This window comes from Cetorhinus maximus, chromosome 5, assembly GCF_964194155.1.
Source record: "Cetorhinus maximus chromosome 5, sCetMax3.hap1.1, whole genome shotgun sequence".
NCBI classification, from domain to species: Eukaryota; Metazoa; Chordata; class Chondrichthyes; order Lamniformes; family Cetorhinidae; genus Cetorhinus; species Cetorhinus maximus.
The window spans coordinates 38,084,111-38,111,600 of record NC_135883.1 but is presented as its reverse complement, the minus strand read 5'-3'; the positions used below and the strand labels follow the sequence as shown (position 1 = coordinate 38,111,600).

At 44.8% G+C, this 27,490-nt stretch overlaps 1 protein-coding gene across 1 annotated transcript; it reads right to left on the bottom strand.

The window, feature by feature from the left end:
* On the bottom strand, window positions 1-27,490 carry epm2a (EPM2A glucan phosphatase, laforin). The gene is made up of 4 exons (XM_078541760.1): window positions 27,159-27,490; window positions 13,845-14,019; window positions 5,825-6,066; window positions 1-1,445 (listed from the first exon to the last, which is right to left on the bottom strand). The coding sequence occupies exons 1-4, from the start codon at window positions 27,397-27,399 to the stop codon at window positions 1,165-1,167; spliced, it is 939 nt and encodes a 312-aa protein (XP_078397886.1). The 5' UTR covers window positions 27,400-27,490; the 3' UTR covers window positions 1-1,164.

The window sequence follows — 27,490 nt, the reverse complement described above, 5'->3', positions numbered from 1 at the left end:
TCTCCTATAGGACCCTGAATGACATCTACTATTCCCTGGCTAAGAGGATGAATAGAGGCAGCCACCCACCCTCTGGTAATTTCACTGTATAATCAGAAAATAGAGTGCAGGACAAAAAAAGAAGGGTAGCTACTGGTGACATACCATTTATTTTTTCTTAGTAGGTTTGAAGGGCTGGAGGAAGTTAGAGTTAGGGAAGGCTGAGGCCATGGAGGGAATTGAAAACAAACATGAAGTGATGAATATAAGATCGTGATTAATAAATCCAATAGGGAATTCAGGAGAAACTTCTTTGCCCAAAGAGTGATTAGAATATGCAAGTTGCTACCACACAAAGTGGTTGAGGTGATAGCATAGATGCCTTTAAGGGAAAGCTAGGTAAGTAATTGATGGAGAAAGGTTTAAAAGGATATGCTGATAAGAAGGGTAGGAGGAAGCTCATGTGGAGGATAACCACTGTCATAGACCAGTTGGGCTGTCTGTACTATAAACCCCATATATATGAAATTGGGGATTATGAGTATGAATCCATGTTGTATTCCACAGTACAGATCTTCTGTGATGTTTGTTTATTGATCTCTCAAGGTAAGCAGTTACCTGATGACACAACTAATTTGCTACTCCATACTTGGTAATTTGGCTAGCCCAAGCTGTGCAGAGCCTGGATGTTCTCCACAGGAAGGAGAGAAAATCACAAGGCAAAGTTCCTGATGCCATTTTTCACATACCTCTCTGGCTAGTTACTGAATGGGATTTAACTCTGGGAATGCTGCATGCCTCAGTAAGGTTCTTGGAAAGAAAAGTTGTAAATAACTAAACAATCCTTTCTTTGGGGTGGCACAATAGGATCAACCAGTTTCCACCCAGTGTCATTTGTAAATAAACATGGCCAGCTCCCAATAGTTACTTGTATACAGTTCTAAAAACAGTATTTTTATTCCTCCAGTCTGAATGAATTAAAAGCATTAACACAACTGTTCTACCTGGGCAATGGAACAATACTTTAAATGGAACTATGAACTAATTCTTGGTGGTTGCAAGGATTATCTGTTCAAAGGTGTTGGACTACCCTAACATTAACATCAAAATATGCAGTCATTTTAAAAAGAAAACACAATTCACTACCCATCTTTAAAGATGGTCTTTTTAAGGTGTCATTATTATTTAACAGTTGTGACACACAGAAGAGTGAACATGTCCAAACTTTTGATAAAATTCGTTCTGGGCACGAATCAGAGCCTCTTCATCTATGTATACTGCAGGTCGCTTGGAGGTCACAAAGTACTGAACTTTCCTAAGACTCCATCCAATGATGTACATCAGGTACCCGCACACCGTAGCAGTTGATCTACCCACACCTGCATTACAATGGACATAGACAGTGTGGCCGTTCTCCAGCAATCCATGAAGCAAGTATACAGCCTGAGGCAGCATCTTCACCCTGCCTGATGTGAAACAAGTCAGACAGAATAAAAAGAGTTTGTTAGAAAATTTCATCAGTTTGAAGTCATAAAATCTTTCACTGGTCGGAAAAAGGGCAGCTTGACTAGTTTGCAGTTTAACTGCAAGTCCAAAGATGGAAATAAAAGGAAGGCTTAAACTATTTATGGAACTAGTCATTTTTGACCCATTAGGAATAATATTTATCAAGCAAGATAAAGCACTGTAAGGTGGAGGAAGCTCATGTGGAGCATAAACAGACCTGTTGGATCGATTTGCCTGTTTGTGAACTTCTACGTAATTTTCAGAATTTTCTTTTATTGGTAAGGAAACAGGTCATTCATTAAACATGCCAGGCATTGCTGTTTGTAAGCCATGCCCATCCCCTACTTCCATGCCCAATTATGGGAAAGTAGCACTAACAAAAGCCACAAAATTGAGAAACAGAATTTTTTGTATTAAAAGCATCAAAACAGTGTAAATTTTGGCTAAGGAAAACCTTGACAAGAACAAATAAAAGTTTTAGTATTGCTGAAAAAAGAAATGAGCTCTTTGCAGGCCGATAAGGTGGTTAAGACGACATCTAGAATCCTTTCATTTATTAGCTGAAGCATAGAATATAAGACCAGGGAGGTTATGTTGGAACTGTATAAAACGTTAGGCCACAACTTGAGCATTGTGTGCAGTTCTGGTCACCTCATTACAGAAAGGATGTAATTGCATTGAGGAGATTTACGAGGTTGCTGCCAGGACTGGAAAATTACAGCTATGAGGAAAGATTTAATAGGCTGGGGTTGTTCTCCTTGGAACAGAGGAGGCTGAGGGGAGATTTGATTGAGATGTACAAAATTGAGAGGGGCCTGGATAGAATGGATGGAAAGGGCCTATTTACTTCAGCAGAAAAGGCCAGTGACTAGGGGGAATAGGTTTAAAGTGATTGGTCAAAAGATTAAAAGGGAGATGACAAAAATGTTTTTCACCCAGAGTGTTGTGGGGGTCTGGAGCTCACTGCCTGAAAGGTTAGCGAAGGGAGAAACCCTCAACTCATTAAAAAAGTGTCTGGATATCCACCTCAAGTGTCGTAATCTGCAGGGCTATGGACAGGAAAGTGGGATTAGGCTGGGTGGCCTGTTTTTCAGCCAGCACAGACATGATGGACTGAATGGCCTCTTTCTGTGCTGTAAACTTTATTCGATTCTGTGCTGTTGAAGTTTTTCACTTTGCCCTCATCAGGGCAGTTCATAAGAATACAATAGTAAAGGGTACTTATTGTTTACCAATGTATTCTTGCGAACTGTCCTTATGAGTGTAAGACAAAAAGCTTCAGCATGTCTGTTATTTCAGCAATACTCGAGTACAGCCAAACAACTGAAAAAAGAGTTTGTGAATGTGAACAAATAATGTCTATTAAAGTCACAATATGCTTATTTACTGTTCCATTTTTTCTCAAATTCCTCTCACACTCAGGAACACTGTTCCACTCTGGTTTTGACTTTTTTTTTCTTCCAGTTATTAGGATAAGGATGTTCCTGGTAAGGTCAGCATTTATAAACATGTGGTCATGATTACCTCCCTGTATTCTAGCTAATGCTGTCCATTCTCTGTCCTTCCCTACCAGAGAAAAATTATGCAGCCAGGAAGGGCCTGAGCTGTTCTTCTCCACCTCACAACCCCTTCCCAATACCCCACACCCCCAACTTTGTTCCATGCAGCAATTTATTATGTAACTCATATGCAAGCAGAGCACATTTATTTTTCTACCTGTCTCTTGTTTGGAGATTGTTGGAACTCTTCAGCTGTAAGAAATTGACCACACTCTTTGATCACCCTTTAAGCCAATTTCTTGCAGCTGATGGGCTTGTAACTCTTTCGAGTTATCAACAGATCGCATGTAACTCTTTCGAGTACATTCACAGTTCTTGGTTTCCGGGAGTGGGACATGAACCCACAACCTTCTGACTCAAAGGTGAGGGTGCTATGAACTGAGCCACAGCTGACACCTCCTGATGGGCTTGTATGCAAATATATTCCAACAGTCTACTAACAAAGAGCAGGGAAGTCAGCATTTCCAATGTATATTGACAAACTCCAACCATTCAAAAATACAGGAGTCCTGATGTCTGTTTCTAACTCCTCAAAATTATAGAAAATAATCTTAGCCCATATTTCAAAAACCAAGCATATTTCACAGTGATTCTGAGTTACAGCTTCAAGAGCAAAGCAAAAACAAGTATGTGGAACTCTAACATGAGTAGCTGAGGCGAATAGCATGGATGCATTTAAGGGGAAGCGAGATAAAAACACAAGAGAAAGGAACAGAAGGTTATGCTGGTAAGTTGAGATGAAGAGGGAGAGGAGGAAGCTTGGGTGGAACATAAATGCTAGCAGTGGGCCGAAAGACCTGTTACTGTGCTGTTTTATGTATCCTGCATTTTCCAGGAATCATTTTTTTTAAAAAACCTTCACAGGATGTGAGCACATCTTGGGGAAACTAGTTATATGTAGTATACCTAGATTTCCGAAAGGCCTTTGATTATGTGGTACATAATAAACTAATGAATAGGGTCACAAATGTGGAGTCAGGGGACATGTAGCAGACATGTAGGGACATGTAGAATGGATACCAAGCTGATAATAAAACAAAGCAGCGAATAGGGGCAAAGAGTCCTTACACGGAGTGGCAGATGGCAGGAAGTGGAGTTCCATGAGTATCTGTGCTGAGACCTTGATTCTTCATAATATATATTCACAATTTAGACTTTGAAATCAAAAGCACAAATTCTAAATTTGTGTGTGACATCAAATTTGGAAAACTAGTCAACACCGAGGAGGATTTGCAACAAGTTACAAGAAAACATTTAAAAACCTGCAGAATGGGCATATAATTGGCAAGTGAATCTCAAAATAGCTGTGAGGTTAAATTTTGGTAAGAATAAGGTCACATATTACTCCGAAAATAAAATGTGTTAAAGGATCAAAGGAAGTACAAATGTACAAAACATCATAAGTTATGACCCAAGTCAGTAAAGCCGTAACAAAAGCAAACCAAGTATCAGGGTTTATTTCTAGAAGGATAGAATTGAAAAGTAGAGAAGTTATGTTAAACTTGTATAGAACCTTGGTTAGACAGCATTTGGAGTGCTATGTATAGTCTGGTCACCGTGCTTTAAAGAGGATGTAATGTAACTGGAGAGGGTTAAAAGATTTCCAAGAATGATACCAGAACTGTGAGGTCATACCTATCAAATTAAAGGAGCACATGTATCTCAGAGGGCTTTTGGGCTAGAGAAGATTACAAAGATAGAGAGGGTCAAGGCCAGGCAAAGATTTGAAAACAAGGATTAGAATTTTAAAATTCTAATTTTAAAACTTGTAACTTGTTTCTTAAATCCTTTCAACATAAACAACATTCTCAGCTCACTTTCTGTGACAACATAACCTTGACTCTCATAAAACTAATTGTAAAAACAAAAACAAAAGTTTTAGCATTGTGTACCAACACTGGTGAATGTTTCACTCAGTTCCAAATAATTGTCTTTGTATCCGACTGGATTACTCAGCTGCAAAGACTTTGTTTTCTGAGTGTGCTTATTTCTGACAAAAACAAGCTCTTGCGAAGACATTTTATTTGTTGTCATCCAAATTACTGAAGGTACACTCTACAACTTGACATCAAGCATTCAGATTAACTTTATTTCACCTTTTAGGATTTTTAATGATCGAAGAACAGGATAAAATTACCCCAAGGGTTTCTTTTGAAATGAGAACTTTCAAAGCAGGAAGGGTAAATTTGCTAGATTAGAAGCTGTAAATTGCTACAGTGTGCTTGCTGGCCTACACTGTCTCCTGATCTCTGAATGCCTTGATATAAAAAATGTCATCCTTGTTTTCAAATCCCTCCATGGCCTTGCCCCTCCTTATGTCTGTTACCTTCTCCAGGTCTACAAACCTCCATGATGTTTGTGCATCTGAATCTCTGACCTCTTGTCCTTCCCCACTTCATTCATTTCTCCACTGGTGGCCATGCTTTCAGCTGCCTAGGCCCTAAGCCCTAGAATTCCCTCTCTACACCTCTCTATCTCTCCAATCTCTCTCACCTCCTTTAAGAACCTCCTTAAAACTTATATCTTTGACCAAGTCTTTGGTCATCTGCCCTAATATCTCCTTTGAATAGGTGTCAAATTAGTTGTTTGATCATATTCCTGTACAATGCCGAGAGATTTTTACTGTGTTAAAGTCGCTCAATAAAAGTTGTTGTTGATTATCTGTGAGACCTTATGTTCTATATTCTATTTATTTTCCAAGTGTGGCAGCCATTTTCCCCTGAACGTTATATAATGTCTCTGGCAGCACGCAATGATGGTCAAGACTAACACTCATTCACCTTCTGTACTCATATCTGGAGTTGGCATCCACACGTATGCTAAGCCAGTGTCTTTGTACAGTTCCATCATGAATTCAGGTTTCATTGGCTCTGCTTTGTGGTTACATCCGCACGAATTGTGAACCACGTCCCACTCTGTCTGGAAGTTCATTACTGCAGTCACCCCCAGCTCGTGCTTGAGTTTGATGGTCACGTGTTCTAGCTGTCGAGGACAGCTGCCAAGCCAAATCCTGGGCAGAACCCTAGAGGCAATCAGTACATTCTGAATGTATTCCAGATGTTATATCATACTTTTGATGAAGTTAACCTGCACAAGAAACCCACCTTAAAATGGAACAAGAGAGGCAGTTTACATCCATCTGTAACTGTAGAAAGAAGAGTATATACTTGGTATAAATTGGGTGGATGTCTGTAGATAGTATTCCCAATATATGCTTTTCCAAAACCTCTATCCACTGTTAATGCATACATTTTTTTTGTATTTATTCTTTCATGGGATGTGGGCATCACTAGCAAGGCCAATATTTGTTGCCCATCCCTAATTGCCCTTGAAGTGAGTGGCTTGCTAAGCCATTTCAGAGGGCAGTTAAGAATCAACCACATACCTGTGGATCTAGAATCATATATAGGCCAGACCAGATAAGGAAGGCAGATTTCATTCCCAAATGGGGCATTAGCGAGCCAGATGAGTTTTTAAAACAATTGGTGATAGTTTCATGGTCACCATTACTGAGACTAGCATTATAATTCCAGATTCTATTAACTGAATTTAAATTCTAATAGATGCTGTGGGATTTGAACCCCCAGAGCATTAGCATAGGTTATGAATTCGTAATCAAGTGACATTACCATGACACTACTGTCTCCCCAGGTTTCCGAGATATCTGCAGAGATGCAAGTGTCTTTGTAGATAACACCTGTGAGATCTCCTGGACTGGTTTTGATCATTTGAGGGAATCAGAGAGGAATTTTCCAGAGTAATTTTTCATTTAATGGCTTTGGGATTTTTCCCCTTTCTCGAGATTATACGGCTGTCGGGATTGAGGTGGGGAAGAAGTATTTAGTCCTGTTGATCTGGCCATCATGGTATTAGGCAGGCTAGATGAACCAGCTGGTTGTTTCCTGCCCGTCAATTCCATATGTGCATATGACATTGGCTAATTGTTGCTGTGTTTTTGTTACAAATTTATTTCATATCTTCCCTCCTTTAAGATACATATGAACATACGAACTAGGAGCAGGAGTAGGCCACTCGGCCCTTCAAGCCTGCTCCACCATTCAATAAGACCATGGCTGATCTGATTATAACCTCCCGCCTACCCCCCAATAACCTTTCACCCCCTTGCTAATCAAGACCCTATTTAGCTCTGCCTTGAAAATATTCAAAGACTCTACTTCCACTGCCTTTTGAGGAAGAGAGTTCCAAAGACTCAAGGCCCTCAGAGAAAAAATTTCCCCTCATCTCTGTCTTAAATAAGTGACCTTTTTATTTTTAAACAGTGACCCCTAGTTCTAGATTCTCCCACAAGAGGAAACATCTTCTCCACGTCCACTCTGTCAAGACCCCTCAGGATCTTAAAGGTTTCGATTAAGTCGCCTTGTAAACTCCAGTGGTTACAAGCCTAACCTGAACAACCTTTCCTCATAAGATCAGTGGGCCATTTCTGTTATTAGCCTAGCAAACCTCTGAACTGCTTCTAACGCATTTACATCTTTCCTTAAATAAGGTGACCAATAGTGTACACAGTATTCCAGATGTGGTCTCATCAGTATCCCATACAACTGAAGCATAACCTCCCTACTTTTATATTCAATTCCCCTTGCAATAAATGATAACATTCTATTAGCTTTCCTAATTAGTTGCTGAATCTGCATGCTAGCGTTTTGTGATTCATGCACTAGGACACCTAGATCCCTCTACATCTCAGAGCTCTGCAGTCTCTCTCCATTTAGATAATATGCTTTTTTTATTCTTCCTGCCAAAATGGACAATTTCATACTTGCCCACATTATACTCCATTTGCCAGGCCTTTGCCCATTCACTTAACCTATGTCACTCTAGCCTCCTAACATCCTTTTCACAACTTACTTTCCTACCTATCTTTGTGTCGTCAGCAAATTTAGGAACCATACCATCTGTCCCTTCATCCAAGTCATTTTATATAAATTGTAAAAAGTTAAGACCTCAGCACTGATCCCTGCAGCACACTACTCATTACATTCTGCCAACCAGAAAAAGACCTATTTATGCCTACTCTCTGTTTCCTGTTAGCTAGCCAATCTTCTATCCATGCCAATATGTTATCCCCTACACCATGAGATTTTGCTGTCTGGAAATCTAGGTACAATATCATCCTGGTTCCCCTTTATCCACGGCACATGTGACTCCTTCAAAGAACTCCAATAAATTGCCCAAGTTAAAGTTAAATTGATAAAGTGGAGGTATTATAAAGCCTGAGAGTACTTCAAGTTGATTAGTCACCAGGGTCGGATGAGATTCATCCAAGGTTACTGAAGGAGGTAAGGGTGGAAATTGCAGAGATGCGGGCTATAATCTTCCATCCCTCCTTAGATACAGGGGTAGTGCCAGAGGACTGGAGAATTGCAAATGTTCAAAAAGGATATCAGGATAAACCCAGCAACCACAGGCCAATCAGTTTAACCTTGGTGGTGGGAAAACTTTTAGAAACAATAATCCAGGATAAGATTATCAAGTCACTTGGAAAAACTGTGGATTAATTAAGGAAAGCCAGTGTGGATTTCTTAAAAGTCAATGGTGTTTAATTAATTTGATTGCGTTTTTAAATGAGGTTACAGAGGAGTAATGTGGTTGATGTGGTATATGTGGACTTCCAAGAAGTGTTTGATGGAAGAACCACATAATAGGCTTGCCAGCAAAGTTGAAGCCCATGGAATAAAAGGGACAGTGGCAGCATAGATGCAAAGTTGGCTGAGTGACAGGAAACAGAGGGTAGAGGTGAATGGTTGTTTTTCGGACTGGAGAAAAGTGGGTTCCTTGGGAGTCAGTAGAAGGACCACAGTTTTTCTTGGTCTATGTTAAATCACCAAAACTTGGGTGTAAGGGCACAATTTCAAAATTTACAGATGACACAAAACTAGCAACTATTGTGAACGGTGAGGATAATAATAGACTTCCAGAGGACATAGACAGGCTAATGAAATCAGTGGACACATAGCAGATGAAACTTAATGCAGACAAATGTGACAAGCTGCATTTTTGTAGGAAAAATGAGAGACAATACAAAATAAAGGGGGTGCAGGAACAGAGACACCTGGGGTGTATGTGCACAACTTGTTGAAGGTGGCAGGGCAGGTTGAGGAAGCACTTAAAAGGACAAGTGGGATCCTGGGCTTTATAGATAGATGTATTGAGTACAAAAGCAAAGGAGATATGGCCAAAAAAGTAAATAGATTTAAAAAACCAGGTTCAATCTCAACTGGAGTATTGTGTGCAATTCTGGGCATCATATTTTAGGAAGGATTTTAGACAGGGTGTAAAATAAAAAATTATGAGAACGGTTTCAGGATGAAGGACTTAAGTTACCAGGATAGACGGGAGAAGCTGGGGTTGTTCCCCTCGGAGAAGGGTATGTTGAGAGGAGATTTGATTGAGCTGTTCAAAATCATGAGGGGTCTAGCAGACTAGATAGAATTGTTGTAAAAACCCATCTGGTTCACTAATGCCCTTTAGGGAAGGAAACCTGTTTTCCTTACCCAGTCTGGCCTACATGTGACTCCAGACCCACAGCAATGTGGTTGACTCTCAACTGTCCACTGAAATGGCCAAGCAAGCCACTCAGTTCAAGGGCAGTTAGGGATGGGCAACAAATGACGGCCTAGCCAGGGATGTGGATGGTTGGAAGCATGTTATTGAGTATGTGATATGGACTTAAACTGGGAGAGGTTAGAAGAAATGGATAGAGTTCCATTTTCCAGCCTTTACAGTGAGCATCAAAATGTAAGTTTTAAAATATATATATATAATTGTAGGTGATTTTAATTAACCAAAGATAGACCGGCACAGGGAAAATGTTTATGGCAAGAAAGGGGTAGTTTTTTGCAGCTTGTGCAATATGTTGCTACTCTAAGCAAATAAACTTGATCTGGTTCTGGGTAATGAAAGGCAGAAAGAAAATTACCTAAAAAGAGGAGAACATTTGGGATGTGATGAGCATGATTAGTTTGAGTGTAAGAACAGAAGGGGGAGAAAGAAAAGCCAAGAACCAAGGTACTTGACTGAAGGAAAAAAAATCAAATTATATTGAGGTAGAAAGGAACTTTGCTCAGATTAAATGGAGAAAAACATTGACAAATACAACTACTGACCAAACAATGGTAAATATTTCAACAGGAGATGGAAAAGGTACATATCAAGTATATCCTTGTAAGAGAAAAAAGGAGGAAAGAGGAAGGCTGGAACTCCACAGATGAACAGGAAGATAAGATCAAATTTAAAAAAGTCATTTAGCCCTTTATAGGGCAAATATATAATAAAAAATACTGTGGCTACACGAGCAGGCCAGAAGCTGGGAATTCTGTGAGAGTGACTCACCTCCTGACTTCCCAACGCCTGTCCACCATCTACAAGGCACAAGTCAGGAATGTGATGGAATACTCCCCACTTGCCTGGATGAGTGCAGCTCCTACAACACTCGAGAAGCTTGACACCATCCAGGACAAAGCAGCCTGCTCGACTGGTATCCCATCCACTACCTTCAACATTCACTCCCTCCACCACCGACGCACAGTGGCAGCAGTGTGTACCATCCACAAGATGCACTGCAGCAACTCACCAAAGCTCCACCAACAACACTTTCCAAACCCGCAACCTCTACCATCTAGCAGAACAAGGACACAGATTCATGGGAACACTACCATCTGCAAGTTCCCCTCCAAGCCACACACCATCCTGACTTGAAACAATATCGCCGTTGCTGGGTCAAAATGCTGGAAGTCCCTCCCTATCAGCACTATGGATGTACCCACACCAGATGGCCCGAAGTGATACAAGAAGGCGGCTCACCACCTTCTCAAGGGCGATTAAGGTTAGTAATAGATGCTGCCCTTGCCACTGATGTTCATGTCCCATGGTGGAATAAAAAAAAAATAATGAACAAGAGCACTGCTCTTGAGAAAAGAAGGTTAAGAGGGAAAAACAAGCAAGTAAAAAATATTGTTCCCTCAACACATTAACAGTTAGAGAATAGGCACAGAGGGGTAGGACCATGAAGAGATGAAGGAAGCAAGTTTGCAACGATAACTGAAGGAATGGAAGAGATACAGAATTAGGACTGGGTTGTTAGGTTCTGAATGCACTCCCAGAAAGGGTAGAGAAAGCAGATTCAGCAGCAACTTACAAAGGAGAATTGGATAAATACTTGAAGGAAAAGAAATCACAGGGCTTTGGAGAAAGAGAAGGTTAATTAGATAGTTGTTTCAAAGCACCAGCACAGACACAATGGGCCAAATGGCGGCCTCCTGTATCATTCTATGAATTTATACCACAGTTTTCACAGAGAACCTGAGTATTGGGATTACAGAACCACCAGAGGTAGGTGTAGAACAATTGGTGCCGGTTGCTATTCAAAAAAGATGGGACCAAAGAATAATTTGGAGGCCGGGTGTTCTTTTAAGTTACTCCTCAAAATAAAAGGCTTCAAAAGGATTTACTGGCTATCACAGGAATTAAGCATACAGCGACATATTTATGACGATAATTACACATACGCAACAAACTTAAATTGACCCTTTGCGTGTTCACTGGAGAATTGAAAATGCGTTACAATTCCTGAGCGTAAGGACTTTTCAAAGCTGATCAGGCTTCATCGAGTTCTGAGGTCACTGTCCTCACACCCACTCTTTTATACCTTTTACCCTAACTCTGCTACATGAGAATCCGCATGTTTCAATAGTTTTACCTCATTCAATGAACTGTTCTCCCTTACAAAATTTTAACAAAAATAATAGCCCCCAAACATTTGTCTAGTTTCGTCTTAACTGAAATATCAATCAAATTATTTAACTGGGGACAGTAAAAGAGAGATTAAGGAGAAAGGATCTCCCTATAGGTGACCATATCAAATGACCACGTTACTTTTGCAGAATCAATGTTGGAAGAGGTATCGTGGAGGGACATTCACCTGCCACAGAAATGATGTCTACCTCCTGTTTCGTTACACAGCTGAGGTCTACATAGGAACAAAGGAAACCTATGGTTCAATTCCTTATCCACTAAAGATCTCTGTCTGAATCAATGTCTAATTTCTACTGACTAACTGGACGTTGCTAAAACACACTTTTATCCAAAATAAAGCAAACTTTTACAACATTTTCTTCCTTCAAATAGAACCTCATTTAATAGGCAAAATTAATAATGTCAGTGGTGGGGGGACAGAGAGCCTGCCTGTTGGTGGAGGGGGGGAGCGATAGACTGCCTGTTGGTGGAGGGGGGGAGCGAGAGACTGCCTGTTGGTGGAGGGGGGGAGCGAGAGACTGCCTGTTGGTGGAGGGGGGGAGCGAGAGACTGTCTGTTGGTGGAGGGGGGGAGCGAGAGACTGCCTGTTGGTGGAGGGGGGGAGCGAGAGACTGCCTGTTGGTGGAGGGGGGGAGCGAGAGACTGCCTGTTGGTGGAGGGGGGGAGCGAGAGACTGCCTGTTGGTGGAGGGGGGGAGCGAGAGACTGCCTGTTGGTGGAGGGGGGGAGCGAGAGACTGTCTGTTGGTGGAGGGGGGGAGCGAGAGACTGCCTGTTGGTGGAGGGGGGGAGCGAGAGACTGCCTGTTGGTGGAGGGGGGGAGCGAGAGACTGCCTGTTGGTGGAGGGGGGGAGCGAGAGACTGCCTGTCAGTGGCGGGGGGAGCGAGAGACTGCCTGTCAGTGGCGGGGGGAGCGAGAGACTGCCTGTCAGTGGCGGGGGGGAGACAGTGACTGCCTGTCAGTGGCGGGGGGGAGACAGAGACTGCCTGTCAGTGGCGGCGGGTGGTGGGGGGGGGGGGGGGGTGGAGACAGAGATGCCTGTTGGTGGAGGGGGGTAGCAAGAGACTGCCTGTCGGTGGTGGGGGGGGAGACAGAGACTGCCTGTCAGTGGCGGGGGGAGACAGAGACTGCCTGTCAGTGGCGGGGGGAGCGAGAGACTGCCTGTCAGTGCTGGGGGGGGAGACAGAGACTGCCTGTCAGTGGCGGGGGAAGACAGAGATGCCTGTCGGTGGAGGGGGGAGACAGAGACTGCCTGTCGGTGGTGGGGGGAGACAGAGACTGCCTGTCAGTGGCGGGGGGAGCGAGAGACTGCCTGTCAGTGCTGGGGGGGGAGACAGAGACTGCCTGTCGGTGGTGGGGTTATCAAGAGTAGGTTGGAGGTTACAATCAGATCAGACATGGTCTTATTGAATGGTGGAGCAGGCTCGAGGGGCCGAGTGGCCCACTCCTGCTCCTAATTCAGATGTTCATATGTAAAAGAACCAGTAACTGCAACAGGGAATTCAGGAGAAACATCATTACCCAGAGAGTGATGAGAATGTGGAACTGACTAGCAGAGGGAAAGGTTGAGACGCGTAGTGCAGTGGAAACTAGATAAGTACACGAGGATGAAGAAATAGAATGTTATGTTGTTACAGTGAGATGAAGAAGGGTGGAGAGAGATAAAAACAAAAAGCTAAAAGCTACTGCGGATGCTGGAAATCCAAAACAAAAACAGAATTACCTGGAAAAACTCAGCAGGTCTGGCAGCATCGGTGGAGAAGAAATCAGTCAACGTTTCGAGTCCTCATGACCCTTTGGCAGAACTGAGTATAGTTAGGAGTGAGGTGAAATATGGAGAGAGGGCTGTTGTGGAGCATAAACACCAGCAAGGAAAAAGTTGGTCGAAATGGGCTGTTTCTGTGTTGTAAATATTTTCCCATTCTATATATCCATGTAAACTTAATCCCTAACCTATCAACATCCCATGTCAGTGTGTAGCACCATTGGACAGAGCAACTAGATTAGGCATTCTTGGCTGGTTTACCTGGAGTAATGCATAGCCTGGTGATCAGCGATGTGAAAGTAGAAATCAGTCGTGTGCTTCATCTCATCTGTACACCCACTGGCCTCAACATAATGTCCGACAGGGTAACAGTAAACACCGTCCACCAAATTGCTGTCATCGTATTCATGGCAGCGATCGTGTAATGGCCCATTTCCTAAAAAGGACAAAGAAAAATCACTCTTCTCTGGGTGGAGCGGCATTTTCAAAAAGGGGGCGCTGCACAAGAGGGGATCTTTCAGATTCATTGAACTGTGGCTCGGTCTGCCCTCTCAGGTGGATGTAAAAGATCCCACGGTCACTAGTTTGAAGAACAGCAGGGAAGTTCTCCTGGGTATCCTGACCAATATTTATCCCTCAGCCAACATCACTAAAACAGATGACCTGGTTGTTATCACAATGGCCACTGCAGGCTTATCTAACATCCAGCCTGCAGGCCACAATCTGGCCTGCCCAGCCGCTCTATCTGGCCCAGGGAGCCAGTGTTCAAAATACCAGGAAGAGAAGTGAAAGATTCTGCAAGGAGCTGCTCCTCCAATCACAGGCCGCTTCTCTCCTACGATAAAAGCAAAATACTGCGAATGCTGGAAATCAGACACCAAAACAGAAAATGCTGGAAACACTCAGCAAAACTGGCAGCATCTGTGGAGCGAGAAACAGAGTTAACGTTTCGAAGAAGGGTCATACGGACTCAAAACATTAACTCCGTTTCTCTCTGCACAGATGCTGCCAGACCTGCTGAGATTTTCCAGCATTTTCTGTTTTTGTTTCTCTCCTAAGTTTGCTGCTGACTGGCTCACTAGCGAACCTATTGGCAGCAAATGCGGCAAAGAAACGGCCTGTGATTGGAGGAGCAGCAAACCTGATGCTTCATACAGTCAGAGGCCTGAACACCAGCAGTGAGGAAGGGAGAGAGAGAGAGAGACAGAGACTGCCTGTCAGTGGTAGGGGGAGGGAGAGACTGCCTGTCAGTGGAGGGAGGGAGAGATTGCCTGTTGGTGGTGGGGGGAGGGAGAGACTGCCTGTTGGTGGTGGGGGAAGGGAGAGACTGCCTGTCGGTGGTGGGGGGAGGGAGAGACTGCCTGTCAGTGGAGGGAGGGAGAGATTGCCTGTTGGTGGTGGGGGGAGGGAGAGACTGCCTGTTGGTGGTGGGGGAAGGGAGAGACTGCCTGTCGGTGGTGGGGGGAGGGAGAGACTGCCTGTTGGTGATGGGGGGAGGGAGAGACTGCCTGTTGGTGATGGGGGGAGGGAGAGACTGCCTGTCAGTGGAGGGAGGGAGAGACTGCCTGTCGGTGATGGGGGGAGACAGAGACTGCCTGTCGGTGGAGGGAGGGAGGGAGAGACTGCCTGTCGGTGATGGGGGGAGACAGAGACTGCCTGTCAGTGGTGGGGGAGGGAGAGATTGCCTGTTGATGGAGAGAGGGATTGAGATACTGCCTGTTGGGGGGGAGGGGGAGACTGGCTGTTGGTGGGATATAGACAGAGTGTGTGAGAGAGAGAGAGTGTGTGAGAGAGAAAGTATATGAGAGGGAGAGTGTGTGAGAGAGGGGCAGAGAGAGAGAGGGGGAGAGTGTGTGAGAGAGTGAGTGTGTGTGAGGGAGAGAGAGTGTGTGTGAGGGAGGGAGTGAGTGTGTGAGAGAGAGAGATTGAAAGTGTGTGTGTGAATGTGTGTGAGAGAGAGAGTGTGTGTGAGAGAGAGAGTGTGGGTGAGAGAGAGAGTGTGTGTGAGAGAGGGAGAGAGAGATTGTGAGTGTGTGTGTGAGAGAGGGAGAGAGAGTGTGAGTGTGTGTGAGAGAGAGTGTGTGAGTAAGTGTGTATGTGAGAGAGATTGTGTGATGGAGAGAGTGTGAGAGAGGGAGAGGGGGAGAATGTGTGAGAAGATAGTGTGTCTGAGAGAGAGTGTGTGTGTGAGAGAGAGAGAGAGTGTGTGAGAGGGGGAGAAAGGGTGTGTGAGAGGGAGAGAGAGAGTGTGAGAGAGTGTGTGTGAGAGAGAGTGTGTGTGAGAGAGTATGTGTGAGAGAGAGAGTGAGTGTGTGTCAGAGCGAGTGTGAGAGAGGAAGTATGTGTGAGAGAGAGAGTGTGAGAGAGGGAGAGAGGGGGAGATTGTGTGTGAGAGAGAGTGTGAGGGGGGAGAGAGAGGGGGAGAGTGTGTGTGAGAAGATAGTGTGTCTGAGAGAGAGTGTGTGTGTGTCAGAGAGAGAATATGTGAGAGTGAGAGAGGGAGAGAGAGAGAGAGGGGGAGAGTGTGTGAGAGAGACAGTGTGAGAGGGAGAGAGAGAGAGGGGGAGAGTGTGTGAGAGAGAGTGTGAGAGAGGGTGAGAATGTGTGTGAGAAAATAGTGTATCTGAGAGAGAGTGTGTGTGTGAGAGAGAGTGTGTGTGTGTGTGAGAGATAGAGTGTGTATGTGAGAGAGAGTGAGAGAGAGAGAGAGACTGTGTGTGAGAGAGAGAGAGTGTGAGAGAGAGAGGAAGTATGTGTGAGAGAGAATTTGTGAGAGTGAGAGTGTGTGAGAGAGAGTGAGCGAGAGAGAGAAAGTGTGTGAAAGGGAGCATGTGGGAGAGAGAGACTCTGTGTGAAAGAGTGAGTGTGTATGACAAAGAGAGTGTGAGAGAGAGAGAGTGCGTGCGAGAGGGAGAGAGAGTGCGTGCGAGAGGGAGAGAGAGTGCATGCGAGAGAGAGAGTGTGTGTGTGAGAGAGGGAGTATATGTGAGAAAGAGGGAGAGTGTGTGTGAGAGAGCGAGAGAGTGTGTGTGTGAGAGGGATGGAGAGAGAGAGCGTGTGTGTGAGAGAGTGAGAGAATGCGTGTGTGTGAGAGAATGTGTATGTGAGAGAGGAAGTGTGTGTGTGAGAGAGCGAGAGAGTGTGTGTGAGAGGGATGGAGAGAGAGTGCATGTGTGAGAGGGATGGAGAGAGAGAGTGTGTGAGAGAGTGTGTGTGTGTGAGAGAGAGAGTGTGTGTTTGTGAAAGAGATAGTGTGTGTTTGTGAGAGAGTGTGTGTTTGTGAGAGAGAGAGTGTGTGTTTGAGAGAGAGAGTGTGTGTGAGAAAGAGAGAGTGTGTGTGAGAGAGAGAGTGAGTGTGTGTGAGAGAGAGTGAGTGTATGTGAGAGAGTGTGAAAGAGTGTGTGTGAGAACGAGTGTGAGAGAAAGTATGTGTGAGAGAGAGTATGTGTGAGAGAGAGAATGTGTGAGAGTGAGTGTGAGAGAGAGTGTGAGAATGTATGAGAGAGAGTGTGCATGAGAGAAAGAGTGTGTGTGAGAGAGCGTGAGAGAGAGTGTGGGAGTGTGTAAGAGAGAAAAAGAGTGTGAGAGAGAGAGTGTGTGTGAGAGAGTGTGCAAGAGAGAAAGTGTGTGAAAGGGAGCATGTGGGAGAGAGAGTTTGTGTGAAAGAGTGAGTGTGTATGAGAAAGAGAGTGTAAGAGAGTGAGAGTGTGACAGAGAGTGTGAGAGTGTGTGAGAGAGAGTGTGAGAGTGTGTGTGAGAGAAAGAGAGAGAGTGTGAGAGAGACAGTGTGAGAAAGAGAGAGGGAGAGGGCGTGAGAGTGTGTATGAGAGATAGTGGGTGTAAGACAGAGCATGTGTGAGAGACAGAGTGTGTGTGAGAGGGAAAGAGTGCATGTGTCTGAGAAAGAGAGAAAGAGTGTGTGAGAGAATGTGAGAGTGTGTGAGATGGAGAGTGAGAGAGAGAGCGTGTGAGAGAGAGCTTGTGTGAGAGAGTGTGTGAGAGAGAGTGTGTGAGAGAGTGTGTGAGAGAGAGTGTGTGAGAGAGTGTGTGAGAGAGAAAAAGAGTGTGTGAGAGAGAGTGAGCGAGAGGGAGAAAGTGTGTGAAAGGGAGCATGTGGGAGAGAGTGTGTGTGAAAGAGTGAGTGTGTATGAGAAAGAATGTGTGTGAGAGAGAGAGAGTGTGTGAGTGAGTAAGCGAGTGTGTGACAGAAAGAGAGTGTGTGACAGAGAGTGTGAGTGTATGTGAGTGAAAGAGCGTGAGAGAGAGAGAGAGAGAGAGATTGTAAGTGTGTGTGAGAGAGTGAGTGTGTGAGAGATAGTGAGAGTGCGTGAGAGAGAGTGAGAGTGTGTGAGAGAGAGTGAGAGTGTGAGAGAGTGAGAATGAGAGAGAGTGAGTGTGTGTGAGAGAGAGTGAGTGTGTGTGAGAGAGAGTGAGTGTGTGTGTGAGAGAGTGAGAGTGTGTGTGAGAGAGTGAGAGTGTGTGTGAGAGAGAGACTGTGTGAGACAGCGTGTGTGAGTGTGAGAGTGTATGTGAAAGAGAGTGTGTGAGAAGGGGAGAGAGAGAGAGTGTGTGTGTGAGAGAGAGAGTGTGTGTGTGAGAGAGAGAGTGTGTGTGAGAGAGAGAGAGTGAGTGCGAGAGGGTGAGCGGGTGTGTGCGAAAGGGAGAGAGAGTGTGTGACAGAAGGAGAGAGAGTGTGTGAGAGAGAGAGCGAGTGAGTGTGTGTGTGAGAGAGGGAGAGAGAGTATGGGAGAGGGAGCATGTGTGCGAGAGGAAGTGTGTATGCAAGAGAGAGAGTGAGTGTGTGCAAGAGGGAGAGGGAGTGAGTGTGAGAGTTAGAAAGAGTGTACGAGAGGGAGAGAGAATGAGAGAGAGAATGTGCATGTGTGAGAGAGAGGGTGTGTGTGAGGGAGAGACTGTGACAGCGTGTGTGACAGAGAAAGAGTGTGTGAGAAAGAGAGCATGTGTGTGAGCCAGAGTGCGTGAGCGGGTGTGAGAGAGAGAGAATGCGTCTGTGAGAGAGAGTGTGTGCGAGAGAGGTAGAGAGAGTGTGTGTGTGAGAGAGCGAGAGAGTGTGTGTGAGAAAGAGGGAGTATTGTGAGAGAGAGGGAGTGTGTGTGAGAGAGAGTGTGAAAGAGAGAAAGTGTGTGTGAGAGAGAGTGTGAGGGAGCGAGAGTGAGTGTGTGTGGGAGAGAGAGTGTGAAAGAGAGAAAGTGTGTGTGAGAGTGTGAGAGAGAGGGAGTGTGTGAGAGAGGGAGTGAGTGTGTGAGAGAGAGAATGTGTGTGTGTGAGAGAGAATGTGTGTGTGTGTGAGAGAGAGAGGGTGTGAGAGAGAGAGTGTTGGAGAGAGACTGTGTGCGAGAGGGAGAGTGTGTGAGTGCGAGAGGGAGAGCCAGTGTGTGTGAAAGGGAGAGAGAGTGTGTGACAGAGGGAGAGAGAGTGTGAGAGAGAGCGAATGTGTGTGTGTGAGAGAGAGTGTGTGAGAGAGAGAAAGTATTAGAGGGAGACAGAGAGCACGTATGTGAGAGAGAGCGAGTGAGTGTGTGTGAGAGGGAGTGAGGGAGTGTGTGAGAGGGAGATAGTGTGTGTGTGAGAGGGAGAGAGAGTGTGTGTGAGACGGAGAGTAAGTTTGTGCAAGAGGGAGAGTGTGTGAGAGCTAGTGTGTGTGAGAGAGGTAGAGAGAGTGTGTGAGTGAGTGTGTGTGTGGGAGAGAGAGAGAAAGTTTGTGTGTGAGAGTATGTGTGTGTGTGAGAGAGAGAGAATGTGTGTGAAAGAGAGAGTGTGTGAGCGAGAGAGAGAGTGTATGAGAGAGAGAGTGTGTGTGAGAGAGTGTGTGTGTGAGAGAGTGTGTGAGACAGAGTGTGTGTGTGTGTGTGAGAGAGAGAGAGAGTGAGAGAGAGAGAGTTTTAGAGAGAGACAGAAAGCCTGTGTGTGAGAGAAAGCGAGTGAGTTTGTGTGTGAGAGGGTGTGTGAGAAAGGGAGAGAGTGTGTGAGAGGGAGAGGGAGTGTGTGTGTAAGAGGAAGTGTGTATGCAAGAGGGAGTGTGTGCAAGAGGGAGAGGGAGTGTGTGTGAGAGAGAGAGAGAGGGAGATAGAGTGCGTGTATGTGAGAGAGAGCGAGTTTGTGTGTGTGAGAGGGAGAGAGAGTGTGTGTGAGACGGAGAGTGTGTGCAAGAGGAGAGTGTGTGAGATCTATTGTGTGTTTGAGAAAGGTAGAGAGAGTGTGTGTGAGAGAGAGAGTGTGTGTGTGAGAAGGATAGAGTGTGTGTGTGTGTGTGTGTGTGTGGGAGAGAGAATGTGTATGTAAGAGAGAGTGTGTGAGGGAGCGAGAGAGAGTGTGTGAGAGAGAGTGTGTGTGTGTGTGAGGCAGAGAATGTGTGTGTGAGAGAGAGAGTGAGTGCGAGAGGGAGAGCAAGTGAGTGCGAGAGGGAGAGCGAGTGTGTGCAAAAGGGAAAGAGAGTGTGTGACAGAGGGAGAGTGTGAGAGAGAGCGAATGTGTGTGTGAGAGAGAGTGTTAGAGAGATACAGAGAGCGTGTGTGAGAAAAAGCGAGTGAGTGTGTGTGTGTGAGAGGGTGTGAGAGAGGGAGAGAGTGTATGAGAGGGAGAGGGTGTGTGTGTGCAAGAGGAAGTGTGTATACAAGAGGGAGAGTGATTGTATGCAAGAGGGAGAGTGAGTGTGTGCAAGAGGGAGAGGGAGTGTGTGTGAGAGAGAGTGTGTTAGATAGAGACAGAGAGCGTGTATGTGAGAGAGAGCGAGTGAGTGTGTGTCAGAGGGAGTGTGTGAGAGGGAGAAAGAGTGTGTGTGAGAGAGAGTGTGTGTGTGAGAGAGTGTGTGTGTGAGAGAGAGGGAGTGTGTGTTGAGAGGGAATGTGTGTGTGAGAGCGTGTGCGAGAGGGAGAACGAGTGTGTGCGAAAGGGAGAGAATGTGTGTGACAGAGGGAGAGTGTGTGAGAAAGAGTGAATGTGTGTGTGAGAGAAAGGGAGTGTGTGAGAGAGATAGAGAGAGAGTGTTAGAGAGGGACAGAGAGCCTGTATGTGAGAGAGAGAGAACGAGTGAGTGTGTGAGAGGGAGAGGGGGTGTGTGTGAGAGGTGGAGAGAGAGTGTGCGTGAGAGGGATGGAGAGTGTGTGTGAGAGAGTGAGAGAGAGAATTTGTGTGTGTATAATAGAGAGAGTATGTGTAAGAGGGAGAGAGTGTGAGAAAGGCAGTGTGTGTGTGTGAGAGAGAGAGAAAAATGTGTGTGTAAGAGAGAGTGTGAGGGAATAAGAGAGTGAGTGTGTGTGGGAGAGAGTATGTGAAAGAGAGAGTATATGAGAGAGAAAGAGAGTGGGTGTGAGAGAGAAAGAGAGAGAGAGAGAATGTGTGTGAGTGAGAGAGAGAGTGAGAGTGTGTGTGAGAGTCTGGCTCACTCCCAGTGTCAGGGTTCTCATTCACCCTCATCCCCGCACACACTCATACTCACTCTCACAGTGGGTGAGGGTGGGTGAGTGAGTGAGCATCCTGAGGCTGGGAGTGACCAGATGCACACACTCTCGCCCTTTCACGCTCTGATGGTCATCTATTAATTACTTGTTTTTTAAATGATCAATTTATTGCTTTGACATTGTTCTTTTTCGCTCAGAAAGTTGTTTATTTTCTTCATAACTCAACTTTTAAAAAAAAATTCATGTTTAATGTTGTGCAAAACCTTATCTTTCCAAAAATTGCTCATTGGCCCCTTGAGTGAGAAAAAATTGAAATGAGGCTGCCCTAGTGAAAAGATTGGATAAGCCTGGACTGCTACATTTCTTACATACAACACTGACTACACCTAAAAATAGTACTTATTGGCTGTAAAGTGTTTTGCAACATCCTAAAGTTGTAAATGGTGCAATATCAATGTATGTTTCTCTTTCTTCAAGTCTCTCAGATCCCTCTTTCTTTATGCTTCACATTTGCATTGGTGTCATTCTGCACAACAAGCTCCCACAAACAGCAATAAGATAACAGAGGAACATAGGTGCAGAATAGGCAATCTGGCCTATTGTGCCTGCTCCACCATTCAATTAGATCATGGCTGATCATCTACCTTAATGCCACTCTCCTGTGCTATCCCCATATTCCTTGATGTCATTAGTATCCAGAAATCTATTGATTTCTGTCTTGAACATACTGAATTATTGAGCTTCCACAGCCCTCTAGGGTACAGGATCCCAAACATTCACCACCCTCTGAGTGAAGAAATTTCTCTTCATCTCAGTCCTAAATGATCTGCCCCTTAATTTGAGACTGTGTCCCCTCGTTCTAGACTCACCTACCAGGGGAAACATCCAATCTACATCCACCCTGTCACGTCCTATAAGAATTTTATAAGTTTCAATGAGATCACCTCTCGTTCTTTGAAACTCTGAGAATACAGGTCCAGTTTCCTCAATCTCTCCTCATTAGACAATCCCGCCATCCCAGGGACTAGTCTGGTGAACCTCCATTGCGCTCCCTCTATGGCAAGTACATCTTTCCTTAGATAAGGAGACCAAAACTGTTCACAATACCAGTCTCACATGGCTCTGTACAATTGCAGTAAGACATCTTTACTCCTGTACTAAACTCCCCTTTAGGTGAAGACCAACATACTATTTGCCTTCCTAATCGCTTGCTGCGTCTGCCTGCTAGGTTTCAGTGATTCATGAATAAGGACACCCAGGTCCCTTTGGGCATCAATACTTCCCAACCTCTCACTATTTAAGAAATACTCTGCCTTTCTGATTTTTCTACCAAAGCGAATAACTTCTTTTTTTAGCCACAGTTGGTTCGCATTTCCTTGGGTTTTTGTGTCTCAGAGGAATGTATATTTGTTGTAGACACGACAGGATACGAACAGTCTGAAGGGCACAGAGGGTGCAAAATTCTTGAACTGCATTCAAGAGAACTTTTTCAGCCAGCACATAACAAGCAAAATGAGAGGGGGTGCAATTCTAGATTTAGTCTTAGGAAATGAAACTGGGCAAGTGGATGAAGTAGCAGTGGGGGACCACTTTGGAGATAGTGACCATAATACACTTAGGTTTAGCATCAAAAGGACAAAGATAGAACAGGACTGAAAGTTCTAAATTGGGGGAAGACAAATTTTACGAAGCTGAGAGCTGAGCTGGCGAGAGTGGACTGGATACAGCTATTAGAAAGGAAAACAGTGTCAAATCAGCGGGAGGCATTCAAAGGCGAGATTCTACAGGCATAATGTAGACATGTCCCCACAAAAAAAGGGTGGTACTGCCGAATCTAGAGCCCCCTGGTTATCCAGAAGCATATAGGCTAAGATAAAGCAGAAAAAGAAAGCTTATAACAGTCACAAAAGCCTAGAGGAGTATAGAAAGTACAGGGGTGAAGTAAAAATGGAAATTAGGAAAGCAAAGGGAGGATACAAAAAAATATTGGCAGGTAAAATCAAAGAAAACCCAAAGATGTTTTACCAGTACATTAAGAGCAAGAGAATAACTAAGGAAAGGGTAGGGCCTATCAGAGATGTGCATGGGTAACTTGTGTGTTGATGCTGAAAATGTGGACGGGGTTCTCAATGAGCACTTTGTCTCCGTCTTTGCTAAGGAGAGGGATGATGCAGACATCCTGGTTAATGAGGAGGAGTGTGAAACATTAGGTACAATAAGCAGAGTGAGAGAGGAAGTACTGGAGCGACTGACATCCTTGAAGGTGGATAAGTCACCAGGGCCAGATGGATTGTATCCCAGGCTGTTAAAGGAAGCCAGGGAGGAAATAACAGATGCTCTAAGGATCATTTTCCAATCCTCACTCAATACAGGCGAGGTCCCAGAGGATTGGAGGTCTGCAAATGTTGTACTATTATTTAAAAAGGGTGCAAGGGATAGGCCAGAAAATTATAGACCAATCAGTCTGACTTCAGTGGTGCGAAAATTATTGCAATAAATTCTGGAAAGGCAGGATAAACTATCACTTAGAAAGGGATGGGTTTGTTAGGGGAAGATTGTGTCTTACTGACTTAATAGAATTTGTTGAGGAAGTAACATGGAGAATTGTTGAGGATAGTGCAGTGGATGTTGTCTACATGGATTTCAGTAAGGCATATGACAAGGTTCCACATGACAGAGCAGCCAGGAAGGTGGGATCCCATGGGATACAGGACAAGGTGGCAAGTTGGATCCAAAATTGGCTCAGTGACAAGAAACAAAGGGCATTGGTCGATGGATGTTTTCGCGAATGGAAAACCGTTTCCAGTTCCACAGGGCTCAGTGTTGGGGCCCTGCTGTTTGCTGTATATATTAACGATTTGGACATAAATGTGGGAGGTATGATTGGGAAATTTGCAATTGACACAAAAATTGGCCGTGTAGTTGATAGTAAAGAGGATAACTGTTGTCTCCAGAATTATATCCATGGTTTGGCTGAGTGGGCAGAAAAGTGGCAAAAGGAATTCAATCCAGAAAAGTGTGAGGTAATGCATTTGGGGAGGACAAACAAAGCAAGGGAATACTCAATAAACTGGATATTGAGAGAGGTTGAGGAGGTGATAGACGTTGGAGTGCATGTCCACAGGTTCCTGAAGGTGGCAGGACAGGTAGATAAGGCGGTAAACAAAGCATATGAAATGCTTTCCTTTATTGGACAAGGTATTGAATACAAAAGCAGGGATGTAATGATGGAACTGTATAAAACACTGGTTAGGCCACAGCTGGAATTTTGTGTACATTACCAGACAGTTCTGGTCACCACATTACAGGAAGGACATAATTGCTCTGGAGAGAGCACAGAGAAGATTTACGAGAATGCTGCCAGGGCTTGAAAATTGCAACTATGAGGAGAGATTCAGTAGGCTAGGGTTGTTTTCCTTAGAACAGAGGAGACTGAGGGGTTACCTAATTGAGGTGTACAAAATTATGAGGGGCCTAGATAGGGTAGACGGTAAAGACTTGTTTCCCTTAACTAAGTGTTCAATTACCAGGGGGCATAGATTTAAGATGATTGCTAGAAGGATTAGAGGGGATATGAGGGTGGTGGGTGTCTGGAATTCACTGCCAAAATCGGTGGTTGAGGCTGAAACACTAATCTCATTTAAAAGGTACTTGGATCTGCATCTGAAGCACTGTAGCCTGCAAGGTTACGGACCAGATGCTGGAAAGTGGGATTAAAATGAGCGGCTAGTTTCTTTTCCTGGCCGGCACAGAGATGATGGGCTGAATGGCCTCTTTCTGTGCTGTAACTTTTCTATGGTTCTATCATGTAATAATTCTTTAAATACTAGCCATTGCCTGTTACCATCAAATTTTTTAGCGTATTTTCCCAATCCACTATAGCCAACTTGCCCCTCATACCCTCAAGCCCTTTGTTCAGATTTAAGACCCTAGTTTCAGAATGAACTATATTACTTTCAAACTTAATATAAAATTCTATGGTATTATGATCACTATTTCCTAAAGGCACATCTACAGCAAGGTTATTAATCAGTCCTTTCTCATTACATAATACTAAATCTAAAATAGCCTGATACCTAGTTGGGTTCTTCAATGTACTGCTCCAGAAACCCATCTCGTACACACTCCAGGAATTCATCCTCCAAAGCAGTAGTGCTAATTAGATTTACCCAGTATTACCCCTTACATGCAGCTCTATTTTCCTGATTTATACTGTGCCCAATGTTACCACTACAGTTTGGCGGCCTATACACAACTCCCATCAATGTTTGCTATCCTTTTCTGTTTCTTAGCTCCACCCAAATTGATTCTATATCTTGTTCCTTCGATCTAAGATCCTCTCTCACTCACGTACTGATCTCGTCCCTTTTTAACAGTGCTACCCCACCTCCTTTTCCTTTTTGCCTATCCTTCCTAAGTGACGAATATCCTTGAATAGTCACTTCCCTGTCTCAGTCACTCTATAACCATGTCTCCACAATGGATGATCAAACAATTTGTATATTTTTAGTAAAGCTAAATATCACAGATGCTGACGGTCTGAAAAAAAAACAGGAATGCTTGAAATACTCAGCAGCATCTGTGGAGAGCAAAACAAGAGTTATTGTTTCATTCAGGTCAATTACATTTCATCATTTTTTAGTGGTGGATAGGTCACAGGAGAGAACTGCCCTGCTCCTCTAAATAGCAGAAGTGAAATCTTTTGTATCCACTAATGAAGGGTCTTGGTTTAACATTTCCTTTGAAGGACTCACAGTGCAGCACACCCTCACTTCATTCCCACTGCACTGGGAGTGTCAGCCGGGATCTTGTGCTCAAGTCTCTGGAGTGGGGATTGAACCCAAGCCCAGTACACTAGCCACTGAGCCATAGCTAATACTCAGTGAGTTTGTATCATTTTACACATTGCATTAATTCTAATAGTGGCAAAATGTTCAGGTTTCCATTCAGCTACAGGAATTATGCAAATGAATGAATTACAGAATGATGAAGCACAGAAGGAAGCCATTTGGCCCATTGTACCTGTGCTAGCTCTCTGAAAAACACTCTCGAATTAGTCACACACCTCTTCTCATTTCCCATTGCCCTGAAAATGTTTTCCTTTCAAGTTTATATCCATATGTATTTTGAAAGTTATTATTGAATCTGCTTCCATCTTCAGGCAATGCATTCCAGATTAAAATAACTCACGGTTCCTCTACCACACCTCCCCCCACCAAATTTTTTGACAATTATCTTAAATCTGTGTCCTCTGGTTACCAACTCTCCTGCCAGTTAAAACCTTTCATAATTTTGGACTAAAAATGTTTTCAAAATTTACTTTCCCCCACCGCCCCCCCCACCCCCCACCAACAGAATAATGTCCATGTTTTGACAAAAGCTGCAGTCCCTTAACACTGACAGCTCAGTTTCACTGCCCAGTGTCAGCCAGTGCCCAGTGTCAGTCAGTGCCCAGTGTCAGTCAGAGTCTGGGTGTCTGTCAGGGCCCAGTGCCTGGTGTTTGTGCCCTGTGTCAGTCAGTGCCCAGTGTTTGTCTGAGCCCAGTGCCTGTCAGAGCCTTGGTGTTTGTCAGGGCCCAGAGTCTGTGTGTGCCCAGTGTCAGTCAGTGCCCAATGTCACGCTGTGCTGAATGTCACTCTGTGCCCAGTGTCTGTGCCATGTCTATGCCCAGTGTCAGTCTGTGCCCAGTGTCTATGCCCAGTGTTTTGTGCTCAATGTCAGTCTGTTCCCAGTGTCTGTCAGAACCTGGGTTTCTGTCTGTGCCTAGTGCCATTCAGAGCCTGGGTTTCTGTCTGAGCCCAGTGCCAGTCAGAGCCTGGGTTTCTGTCTGTGCCTAGTGCCATTCAGAGCCTGGGTTTCTGTCTGAGCCCAGTGCCAGTCAGAGCCTGGGTTTCTGTCTGTGCCTAGTGCCAGTCAGAGCCTGGGTATTTGTCAGGGCCCAGTGTCTGTCAGTGTCCAGTGCCCATCAGTGTCCAATGTCACACTGTGCCAAATGTCACGCTGTGTCGAATGTCACTGTGCCCAATGTCTGTCTGTGCCATGTCCATGCCCAGTGTCTGTGCCAATTGTCAGTTAGTGTCCAGTGTCGGTGACCAGTGTGTGTCAGAGCCCAATGGCAGTGCGCAAGACAGCGTCCAGTGACAGTGTCCAGTACCTTCCCAGATGAACTGGCCATGGATCCTTTTGCCAAACTTGAACCAGAAGGTCTCTTTGCTGGGTTCCTGCAGCAGGACCTCGGCGGTCCAGTAGGAGGGCTCGTTCACGGCGCTCCCCGCAGCTACCATCGGCACTGCCCGCCCGGAGTCCCAGTGTCCCAGCTCCGGCCTGGATCCGCACACAAACAGCTGCTCATCGTGATCTTCCAAAGTCACCACCACCCCAAACCTCAGCAGCATCGCGAGTCTGCAGGACCGCTTCAGGGGGGCTTTCTCTCAGTGTCCCACTGCAACGAGGACCCGTGTAACTAAATCCTGACACACAAACAGT